Here is a 13,217-nt window from a genome sequence, read left to right as displayed (position 1 = left end):
ATTAACTAATTCCAGATTTCACTTACACCTGAAGGACCAAAAACATATTTAATTATTCTTTTAAATATATCAAACTCAACTTTCTTCATTTAATTCGCACATTAAATATATTTGAATTGAGTTAAAATAGTATGATCGGTGATTTGTTTTTGTTTCATATTGCATGGTTGGTTATTTGTTTTTGTTGTATCTAAACATTGGAAAATATTTTTAGAACTTGATTTCCATGGTTGAACAACTTAGAAATATGATTCTAAACATAATTTTATTTCTTTTGGTCATTCTAAACATTTATACAAATCTTCTGTAACAAGAAATAATGGATTAATATTTTCACATTAAGGTTTATAACTTATCTCTAAGGAATGAAGACCGGTGAACTTGTGGTGTAAATATTAAAGTTGTGTTAGAGATATATTGGTTAAGAGAATTGCATTGAGTGGAGAATGATGAAGAAATGAGGAGTTCTAGAGTTGAATGGTGATGATGTTTGATGGGTGGAGGAAATTATATTGGAGTGGAATCAAAATGTGAGTTCTATTCATTTTTACCATCGTTGTAAATGGATATGAAAGAGGAAGAATGATGGAGTAAGAAGAAAATGAATAAAATTGTGATGTTTATCGATAGATTTTACCAACAAAATCTTAAAAATTCGTTGATAATTATCGATAGACATTATTAATAAATTTTTTTTCATTCGATAAATTTTTACCAATAAGAGTTTTATTAACCAATTTTGAACATTACTAACATATTTTGATCCTTGATAATATCAATTTTGTTTCAATTTTTTTATCAATAATTTTGTTTCAACTTCTGATAATAATAGTGTACTCGTTACTAATTATGTGGGTCTATAATACATTAATTGTCTGCCAGTAATTTACTCTAATGGCGTATTTTTCTTAATAATTAATAATATAGCACATTATTCTAACATAATTTTATTGTTAGTAATATAGAACATATTTTACACACTTTTTCATTCGTTAACAAATAATGCTTCTTTTTTTATAACAATTCGTTTTTTTTTAAGTAACTGACTTTCAAGTAATGTTTAATTTAAACAATTTTTATTAAGTTACATGGTTACGATGTGCTACACCAATATTAGGCCTATTATTATATTTATTCAAACTTAATTAATTAATGTCATTCTATAACGAAATACTTTTATTTTTAAAACGTGACAAAACATTTTTATATTGACATAATTACAGGAACCTAAACTGTAGCTGATAAAATTTGACTAAACGGGAATAAGAAACTTGCGTTTGTTGACTTTGGCTGGCTTTTAAATTTTGCATATTGAATGCCAAAGATAATTTTTCTTTCCTCAAATTGTTTACGCAATTCAATACACAGTATATCCAATAGGGTTTGATCTGTGTCAATTAGTGACTTTTGTTGCATAAACTGATTTTTTGAGCTTTAACAATGTGAAAGGATCATTGATTCTTCCTTTCAAATGCCAGATTATTAAATTATTAACAGAAAGCACTTTAAGTCACTATAATTGGATCAATACAGAAAGAAGTCTTAGTAATTTTTTGGGTTAAATATGTTTTTGGTCCCGTAATTCTAAGTAAATTTTGGAATTAGTTCATTTCGAAACTTTGGACCAATTTAGTTATTCATCTTTCAAAATACATAAATTTAGTTTTTTTCAATAAAATTTTGTTAGGTTTATTTGATGTTTCGTACACATTTCAAGATTATATTTGAATTGTTTATTCTGTTTGACACATTTTTGCTTTAGTGTCAAGTCAAATACTATTTTGAAACGCATTTGAAATGTTAAGTAAACTTAACAAAAAAAAGATGAGTTCTAATATAGCTACCACGGTTTAGTAAAACAAAAGCTATGTTTATCACGGATACGACATATATATCAGATATGATACACCAATAAGTTTATTTTAAATAAATAAGATACAGTACTAACTTATGTATATTGAAAAAATGTATCAAAATTGTTAAAGATACATGATAAATATTATATTATTATTATTATTATTATTATTATTACGTGAATCCAAATTAAAATCATATATATTAAATATCATCAAAATAAAAAATTAAATTATTATCGTCATAAAAGTATTACTTCTTTATAGATCAGATACTTAATTGATAATATCGATAAAATATTATATATGATAAATAAGTGATTCAAATTGAAATATCGGTATATCATAGTTTCTCGGTATCCTCAAAGAAAAAGAAAACTATGACCTGGTTTGAATCTATGCATTAACAACATAAACAAAAAGGTTAACATCAAGAACAAAGTTTGATGGTAATTGTAAAGAGAAAACTGAATATTGAAATGAGTAGAGGTCCCAGATAGGTATATAGTTCAATCTGATTGTCAACAATTCTGAAGTTGCAACCAATTAGTTCTAAGTGGATGCAGCAAATGGAGGATAAAAAACAAAGTAAAAAGAATAATCAGTGGCTTTTAGGTCAGCAATTCCATCAGCCCCCAAGAAGATTAGAAGATTAGAAGATTAGAAGAAGATGAAGAATGAAAAGGCAAAGAAAGTAAAGAGAAGGAAGCAGATCCCCAAATAACGTAAAGCAACAAAGTCACATTTTTCTCTTTATTAACCATAACACAACACTTTGTAAATGTTTATAAATCTGTCATCTGCTTAAGCAACAAATAGCATACTTTTGGTGGGGTTTGTGGGGTTTCTTGTAATTTGTATATATGGGTTCACATGTCTGGCTAACAAATTCAAGGATATTCTAACTTTCCACAACACAAACAACTCATAAAATATGACCCACAAACCATGCGTGAAACAGTTCAGTTACATCATTTCCTATCTCTCTAAACAATTAATTATAACCCCATTATTATTATAATCTCATCAACTTCTACATTGTTTCAGCTATCTCAATCTTCATGTACCCTTTCATTTGTTATTACTTTTATCAGATTTAGATCAAGATAACATATATAATTAACTCGGTGGATTGGTTATTCACCGTAGGAAAAATGTTGTTTGACATTATTTGATGATCATTTGACTCGTAGTGAATGGTAATAAAAAATAGAGTGATGTCAAAAGAATGTCAGTGTCTTTCGGTGTATCAGAAGTTAACTGTTGTAAAACTGCAGAAAAAGAAAACATTTTTCAGATTTTTGAGATTTGAAACACACACATATATCAGAAGATTGTGTGTGATGATATGATTTATTAATTACTTTCCCTTCTCAATAAGTTAGTAATTATATGGAATTTTACAGCTGGTGCTTTTCAGGGAAGGCCCTTTAGGGTACTATCAGCTGAGACAAATTGACCGAGAACTAGGAAACCACATGCAGAGTGGAACCTACTTAAGGCTCTGTTATCTTTTTATATATATTTTTTTGCTGGTGCACAAAGCTTTGTAATCTACTTTGATCAGTGTAATCAAAATATAATAAAAGGGCCCTAAAAATACCCATCAAGTAGAGAAGAATCAAACACAATAAATTAATGACCTACGTGCCACTTTAGAAGGAGGCTATATATGCTGATTGCTGAAGAGACTCAGAAGTGCCAACCTCATCATCATCCTCTCCATATATAGCGTAGCACACACTAATCAATTCTTTATTACAAAGAAACTTTAAACAAACATCTAGACTACAAAAATCGCATAAGTTACACAGTCATAAGAAAGACGTAACATATCAAAATACTGTAACATTTTTTAAATTACTTATGCAATAGACTACGGTTATTTTAATAGAATCATAGTCTATATTTAATTATAGACTATAACAACCGTAGTCTATAACCCTTCATCTTTTATTACTATGCGTAGATATATTACGGTTTATTAATTAACATTGAGAAAAAACATGGGTTAGATATGTGTTTTGTCTGTTAACTTTCAATGAATTTTGAAATTAGTTTATTTTGAAACTTTGTATCAATTTAGTCTTTTATCTTTCGAAATACGTGGATTTAGTCTTTTTAATCAAATTTTGTTAGGTTTATTTGATGTTTCGTACGCATCTCAGGATTGTATTTGAATTGTTTATATTGTTTGACACATTTTTATTTTATTGTTAAATCAAATACTATTATAAAATGCACTTGAAATGTCAAATAAACTTAATAAAATTTGATTAAAAAGATTAAATCTATGTATTTTGAAATATGAATGACTAAATTAATCTAAAGTTTCGAAATGGACTAATTCTAAAATTTACCGAAAGATAAAGAAAAAAAAACATATTTAACCCGAAAAACATCGTTGTACCAGTGAGGAAAAGAAAATATTGGAATATTCAATGAGAGGTGTATTATTTTATGGAGAATATTAAAGAAAGATGTGAATAGAAAATGTGCATAGATAATTTGCAGCCAACCTTGTGGCGCGTGGCTACGTAGAGTCTTCCAATACAGCTTTATTTAACATTTTTAATGGGAGACAATCGCTTTCAGAGATAGTCTCCAAAGTCCGTATAACAAATGGGGCAGAAAACTAATAAAAAATGTAATCATTATTGCGTTAAAAAAATGAAGTTGAAGGGTAGAGAAAGGAGAGATAAGGAGCATAGAATCTAGGCGTATATATATAACTTAACATTGAAATCTATACACAATCTGATCCAGCGATGCAATTATTCCTCAGTTTTGCTAGAAGCTTAAAAGAGACCACACGAGATCTCTGATTTCTCACCCAGAAATTAAGTGCTGGAACCATTTTTTTTGCCAGAAAAAAGGAGAAGAGAAAGAAGCATGGATGGAAGTTATTTCGGAGAAGCAAACATGGGAAATGAAAGAGTGAGTGGTTCTTCTTCTTCTTCTTCTTCAAGGAAAGGGAAGAAGAACAATCAAGAGAAGCCAAAGCAACCACAGAGAGGATTAGGAGTTGCTCAATTGGAGAAAATCAGATTACATGGCCAAATGGGTTGTGGTGGTGCTTATCATCCTCCTCTGCACGCTCCTTACCCTTCTAACTTCACCAATGTAAGACCCTTTTTTCTTCTCTCTCAAAAACTCTCAAAAACTGCCACTCTTTTTGGCTTGGATTCGGAGGGTTTTGTTCATTGATCCTGGTCAACATGCAGGAAGATCCAACGCTGCAAACACCCTATTCATCGCTACCATCTTCATCATCTTTTTCTTACTCCTCTTCATCTACCTCGTACTCAGCTTCCTATGGCTTTCAACACAACATTGTGGTATGTATGTGTATAGTTTTTGCCTTTTCTTCAACCGATCCCAATTCATTTTACACTTAGCTTTATTTGTTCACATGTGTTTAACTTATTCCTTTTCGGTTTTCTTTTCTCTTTTATCAGTGAACATCTTCCACTACTACAGCCACACACACTTTTTCATAATTTTCAGTAACTACTACAGAAAACAAATAGATATATGTCAAATTGTCCCCAAAGCAATTTGATCAAGATGCTTTATTTCTCTAATTACCATTGCATAACCCTAGCAATCTTCCCTTTGAATCTGAATTAATTTTCTCCTTATATATATATATATATATATGTTTGGTTGAATATGACAGTGCAAGGTTAGTGGTAATTAGGGTTGTGTAGATGTGTAGTTGTGTAGTTGTGTGGTTGTGTTGGGGTGTTCTGCTAATTGAAAAGCATCTGGGGCTACAAAAAGTTATCAGAAGAACCAAAAAAATGTCATTCAAACAAAATCATCTTTGTCGTTACAGTTTTGCTGATTACTTTCACATCTAATGTTGTACAAGTAATAATTCTTCTGCTGCTTCCAACATGTCCATGTGAGAGTGTAGTAGTAACACACAAACATATACATATATATATATATAAATGTTGAAAGAGTGAGTTTGGATCGTGGATCTTGAAATTGGACAACACTGTTTTTTGTCTCTGCAGATGTCCCTACCCGAGTATGAAAGAACAAGCATTAGATATGGAGATTCTCAGCCAACTAATACTGCAAGGTACTTCAACTTTTCAAACCTATTATATAGACCCTTTTGATTCATATGACTAAACTGCAAATGTTGTTGGATTTTTGTTCTATTCTTTTTTATTACTTGAAGAATTTCTAGACTATATGTTAAACTGTTTGTTGCAAAACCAGATGGGAACATGGCAATTCCACTGCTCAAACGAGACCTTTACTTAACCTATATGTAAGCAACATTTATATCTCATTGATATTGTAATCATAGAGAATCCATCATTGAATTCACAATGATCTTCATTATGGTGGTTTGGTTTGAATAATGATATAGGACTCACAACAACACATAGATACCAAGAAGCGTAGAAGTGGTTCAGTGGGTGGAAGCAGTCAGAACTCTGAATCAAGTGACACTCAAGAACCAGATTTGGAGCTAAGACTATCTCTTTGATCTGCTGCCACAGGAAAGAGTGAAAAAATTCTAGTAATTGTAATGCTTTTGTTTACAATTATGAATTGAAAAAGCACATGAACAAGCCAATGTGTTTGTTTTAAAGTTTCATACTCTTGTTTCATGGAAGATATAGATATTGACTACTCTTTGCATAAAAGCAATGCAAATTTAAACTTCTCTTTTAACGTAAATCATCAAAGAAACTCAAGAGAAGTTCTTTTTCTGATAGCTATAGCTCTTATTTTATTTGATTTTTGTTTCTCTTAGTTTGGAATCTTTCATGAATTCAAGGCTCCATATGTGACAAATGCTACTGAAATGATCATGAAAAGATCATACGGAATTGAATATATCTTCTTCATTTTCTTTTCTTCGACAATGTTAATTTGGATGCATGTTGAGTAGAAAGGTCATCCAAAACTACTTTTGTTTCAATTTTATGTTTAAGAACATCATACTGTAGCATTATTAAATCAAAATCAACCACTTAAGATATTAAGATTCTCTTACAAATATCTTAACATGTGTATCTTAACAAACACATGTTGTGAAGTAGTTGGACACTTTTTTGTTTTCTCAAATAGTTGTAAAAGAAGAAAATAAGATAAAAAAAAAGGTCAAATAATTTCTCTATAAACTAAATTTTGTTTATAATTGAGAGTCTCATAGTCTCTAATTATGCTCAAATTTAGTTACTTAAGAAGCTCCTTGTGAGTTACATAAAGACTTGAGTAATGAACATACATTAAACCTTTACCAAGATTAAAATATTAGCAAATTACTGTGCAAAAAGTGGATTTCGTGAGAACTTTATCAAAGTACAGCTGAGCTATGCCATTTTAGTAGCCATGCCGATGAAAAAGCTTATGTTATGCAAGTACAACATGAAATGTATAGAAATTTAATCAAATCAAAATACTTTTCGCTTTAACTCAAGTGAGACAAAATCTAAACTAAATATGCAAAAAATATTTTTCTTCTTGGTTTTATAATCTGTGAGTGGTGGTGGAGTTTCATTGGGACAGGGTGGCTTTGGCCCTTTGTTCCCTATCGTCAGAATCACCGATTTCTGAATAAGAACAAAATCAATATTAATGTTGTTGGTAATTAAGAAAGGTGTTTTTGTTTCATATATTTGTTTACATATAAAATAAAATTGTTTTTTATGTGCTTAAGAGAAAGAAAAAATCTCATATTTCATGAAGAATGAACTTTATTAGCTTTCATTACAAAAAAAAATGTCATTAATAACCAATTTTAGTGATTAAAAAAGTTGTTAGTCATTACAGTGACCAATTCAGATACTAATTTATAAAATAAAAAATAATTTATTACTAAAATAGTCATTATTATGAATAAAAATTTAAAATTGGTCGTTAAATTAGTCACTAATTAATTAGAGACTAATCTAGAAATAAATTTCTTTGGTAGAAAAAACCTTAATAGTTAATGTTTAATGATCAATTTTTTTTAGTAACAAAATTTAGAGACCAATTATAATTTTTTATTTATAATAGTGATTATTTTAGTAATCAATACCTTTTTATTTTTGTAAATTGGTATATAAATTGATTATTATAGTAACTAACGACTTTTGATTACTAAAATTGGTTATTAATGAAATATTTTCTTATAGTATTTGCATGAAGGTCGAAAATTTAAAACTATATAGTTTGAGTATATTGTGTGTGTGTTGAATAATGAACTTCTTCTTTCATTAATGATGATGAATAGTGATGTTATTCAAAAAAAAAAAAAAAAGTGAAGATAATAACAATAGTTCTTTGTCAAAGATTCTCATTTATCTCTCATAAAAAAGTCTGCTCCAAGCAGCCAGTGAGAAATCCGTTTCTCACGTGTGAAAGTGACAAAGATTAGGCAATGAAAATAGAAAACACATCAAGCAAGAAAAGTCTTTGGAGATGGCACGTGCAGAATGGAAGTTAATCAACGGTTAAGTTCAAGATCTTTGACAAATAGGGAAGTTTTGGTATACACATGAACTGTTAAAAAGTTTCTTAATCTGGTTACTTTCTTGATCTGCTAGATTATGACTTTAACAAGTGTCTCTTATTTTTGACACAATTTTGACTAACACAAACAATAACCTTAATAATGAAGACACATAACATTTTTCACTCTATAATTGGTGATAGCCAAGCTGGATTGTGCAGAAAAAGTTTGAACACCGTTGTTTTATTTTCTTTCTTTTATGAGCAAAAACAGAATGAACACTGTGCATGTTGTTTATAGGTTGAGATGAATGGATATTAAAGAAAGCTACTTTTAGAATATTTCCGTAACGAGGTAACATATATGTCCAGAGTGTTAAAGCTATGAATGAATGAATTTGTAGAGGCAAATGATGGAAAAACAGCTGTATTAATGTCAATCAGTGAAAAGAGTAATGCAGACAAAATAGTTAATAGAGATGATGAGTGGAAGTGGATCCTATTAGATATCAAACATGAATGATCATAAAAGGCTATGTATCTTCCAATTGATTATTAGTGCTAACTCCATTCTGATTCTGTGCATATCTTGCACATAATTCTCAAAGAATCTCTACTTCAATTTTGCTTTCACATCAAAATATATACTTTTTCAACAGATATATAAATAAAAAATGTGGACAACAATTTCAATGAAATTGCAAGGAGAGGAGTATAGAAGGATAAAAAATCACTTTTGAATGCATACCGCAAAAATCATCTATTTTAGGTAAATTATGTATTTTGTTGGAAGTCCTACATCGACTAAAGATAAGATAATTTGATGTAATTATAAGCTGATTTTGTGGGGTTGAATTAGGCTTAAAGTTCATTTCCTAATATGGTATCAGGGTCATGGTTAAAGTTTATCCTAAAGATATTTATTGTGTTTGTTAGACATATAGTTTCACCCCTATCGGGCCGTTATTGGACTAACCATTAATGTCTAGTCCCACGCATGAGATGTATATACCTCTAACTGATTTGATTGATCATGTTCAGTTGATCAGTCTCACGCATGAGATGTATATACCTCTAATCTAACTGATTTGATTGATCATGTTCTGCTAATTCTTGGTTCGTGAACTCCATATTCTGTGAATAATCTAACGAAAGACATTTTAGAAAAAAAGATTTTGAAGACCGTGTTTCTGTGAAGTGGTTACTCATGAAGGATCTTTTATTTGAAAATCATTAGAAGGTTAATATATTATTTCTTTTCATCTTTACATCTATAAGTTAATTCTAGTATATGGTATAATTGTCAAATTCTAATAAGTTAACATATAATGAATGATTTAAGAAATTCCTTTATTCTTTCATTCATATCCCTGGTCAAAGTCTTCTATAGAGCTTAAATTAATTACAAAGAATTGATAGATCATTTCTTGATTAACCACTAATCCTACCATAATTTAATCATATCCAATAATCATTCAATCAACATCACGAAACATTAGATGTCCGATATCAAAATATAATAAACAACTTGTTATAATTACATGACAATATAAATTATAAGAAAAGTCATACTAGTTCTTAGAAGGAATTTCTTATTCATAATTTAAAGTTAATATTTACTATTAAAAATTCTCCTTTCAATCGATTCGATTATCATGTTTCTATATACACTATTTATGTGTAATTTAAAAAATAATCTTTTAAATTTTATTCAATAAAAACATATATATATATATATATATATATATATATATATTGATTTATTCAACAATAATTTAAATTAAAATCATACGGAACCTATTTTTCGTTACTACAATCTCTATTATAATAATAAGTATTTAATTTTAATAAAAAATATAGTATGATATCAATAAACATAACAATAAATAGTAATAAACATAATTTTATTTTTGTCATATCTCAAATCCAACCGTTTAAGTACAGTATTTGAAGTTTTCTTTAATCTTAAACTTCACGGTTTTGTTGTGACAATAATTGAAAAAAAATGGGATGACAATTTTATTTTATTTTTCAAAGATTCAACGTACTACACATGTAACGTATTATTAAGTATTTAATGCATTGTACAAGTTTTTTTTTATTTAAATAAAAAACATAAATAGTTCAGATTAAAGAAAAAAAGAGTATAATTGAAATAATAATAATAATTCAGAGTATACAAAGTAAATATTTGAAAACCGAAAATAATATTAAAAGTTAAAACTCAATTACTTGTGATTTAAGGATTTGAAATCATAAAATAAAAACAATAATAAAAAGGAAATGTACATATAAATATAAAAGAAAAATTTTACTACAATTAACCATTTAAAAAAAGTATGAAAATAAGAAAGTATTAAATAATAAATAGGTCATGTATGACAAGAAGAAAGAATTCAATAAAGATATTTCATCATATTTAAAATTAAAATTTATATTTTTAAGATAAGAATTGACAAAGTTATATTTTTCACCTCTTATAAAAAAATAAAAAAAAAACATGTACCATATATAGAATATTTGAGCAAATTGTTAATTATAGATTTATTGGTCGGATTTAAATGGAAGAAAGTGAAGTTTTGTTCAAGTTTTACTCAATTAAATGGTGTAAATCTTTGATTAATAAATTATTATAAAATCATTAATGGTAAATATAAATGTAATACATTGCTAAAATTTAAAAGAGAAAATAAGAAAACCAGATGAATTAATTATTTTATTGTTCTGTGTAATTTTATTAAGTGTTTCTTTAATATTATTGGAAGTTTATCTACATTTATATACAAAAGGGATTCCTTTTATGTTATTTTTTTTTCTATTTTGATTCTATAAATTACCGTTTTATTTAAATTTGTTAAAATTTAATTATTTTTAAAATTTAACTATTTTTTAAAATTTAAATATTTTTTATAATTTAAACATTTTTTAAATTAAATAAATAAAAAATATTAAATTAATAAAAATCATTTATAAAATAAATAAAAACTATCTATAATTAAATAATGTGATCCTTTTTTCTTTCATTTTAGCATGGATTAATTACATGTTAATGATAGTACTCACAAAATTAAAATCAATTTCAACACTAATTCGACTAATCAAATTAATGTCGTTAAGAAATTAAAAAGGAGAATTATTTTCATCGGAATACGTAAACATATATTCTTATATAATTCCTTTCACGTGACGTTAGATAATTTATTTTTTAATCTCTTAATAATAGTCTAAAGAAACCCATATATAATAATTATTATATATAATAAAAAAGTTAAAATAATAATAATACGCAAATATAATAAGTCATAAGTAAGCTTTAAATTGGTCATTATTTATTTTAAAAGGTGTTTTTTAAAAAAAAAACTAAAATAGAATGTTAAAGCTCTGTTTTTACTACTTTTAAGCGATTTTAGATTGATTTGTCCTTTCATTTTTGTTTTTGTTTTAGTGCTTTCACCTTCTATACATTTTCTATAAACTAATATTTTATTAAACTCCTTGTTTAATTAATCTACCATTTGATTTGATCTTTCTATTTCAATAATTTTTTTATCTTTTTTCTTCTTTGAATTTTAGTATGTATGGATAAGCAGATGAAAAAGTCGCAAATATGATCGTCAAATAATTATTTTAATTTAGAAAATAATTAAATTTAAATTAATGATCATTTAATGGATAAAAATGTTTTTTTTTCTTCTGAATTTTAGTATGAATAGATAAGCAGATGAAAAATCGCAAATATGATGATAAAATAATTATTTTAGTTTAAAATTATAGTTAGTTAAAGAATAAAATAAAAAGGAGTGTACATATATATATATATATATATATATATATATATATATATATATATATAATTGATTATGTATTACAAAATAATCAATCTTCAACTATAAATTTTCTATTCAATTTTTTTTTTTTATGTTTCAGGTAATTTTATTTCAGAAAAATATTTAAGTCAAATATAAATCATCTTTTAATTATTGAGCATTATTAAATACAATTGAAACTCAAAACCATGAGATATATTAATCCATATATTTGTTGATAACATAAAACAATTGGATATGCAATAAAAAAGATAAAATATCTCACAAATATCGATAGAAATAATAATTAATGTCGCAGTGAAATTGTGAACTGAACACTGTTTTTAAAGATAAGAAAGGGATTGTGCATCATCCTCTTGTTTCTTCTTTTATGTTTTTACTTTCTAAAAAGGTTTTGGAATAATCTTAATTAAAGCTACACTTTCACATAATCACATTCTACCTTCATCTTTTCCCTTTTATTTATATATTTTTATATCATGTCTCCATCTTGTCATACATTCTTTGAAAAGAAGAGAATCCATTCTTTCTAACTATAACACTATAAGTATATATAGAAGCTAAATATTTAATCTCACTCTATTTTATAAAACTTTTAATTGTATACTTTATCTTTAAATTATTATATTCTATAAATTTTATTATTTAGATTGATCTTATGTTTTATATATTTTTATATGTATTCTGTCGATCTAATAATAAATATGTATAACGAAATGAAAATATAATATTACATTTTCATCAATATTTACAAAAAAATAAATTAAATATGACAAAAAATGAAAAAAAAATTGTAGTAAAATGTGTGAAATTAAAATTTCAATGCAAAAATTTGTGATATATAATATATTATTATTAAAAATAATTATATTTTAAATTTAAAATAGAATTAAAGTCTTTAACTCTTTTAAAAAAAAATCATTTATACCTAGTGTTTGTAACACCTTAGTAGATTAAACTTACTAATTTAAAAAATTACATAATTAATAAAAAAGTACAAATCAAGATATTAGTATATAAAATGTATTTTACAAATCCTCTATGAGAAAAATAAAACAAGAGTTTTGAAAGATAA

General features: G+C 26.5%; 1 protein-coding gene across 1 annotated transcript; it reads left to right on the top strand.

Moving 5' to 3' along the window:
* The first annotated feature begins 4,594 nt into the window (after nt 1–4,594).
* LOC114181565 (protein SPEAR3-like) lies at nt 4,595–6,591 on the top strand. The gene is made up of 5 exons (XM_028068049.1): nt 4,595–4,976; nt 5,078–5,191; nt 5,876–5,943; nt 6,087–6,138; nt 6,241–6,591. Exons 1-5 carry the CDS (start codon nt 4,746–4,748, stop codon nt 6,358–6,360), a joined length of 585 nt encoding a protein of 194 aa, XP_027923850.1. The 5' UTR covers nt 4,595–4,745; the 3' UTR covers nt 6,361–6,591.
* The last annotated feature ends 6,626 nt before the right edge of the window (nt 6,592–13,217 follow it).

This window comes from Vigna unguiculata, chromosome 4 (assembly GCF_004118075.2).
Source record: "Vigna unguiculata cultivar IT97K-499-35 chromosome 4, ASM411807v1, whole genome shotgun sequence".
Lineage (NCBI taxonomy): Eukaryota > Viridiplantae > Streptophyta > Magnoliopsida > Fabales > Fabaceae > Vigna > Vigna unguiculata.
This window is presented reverse-complemented; position numbering and strand designations above follow the sequence as displayed.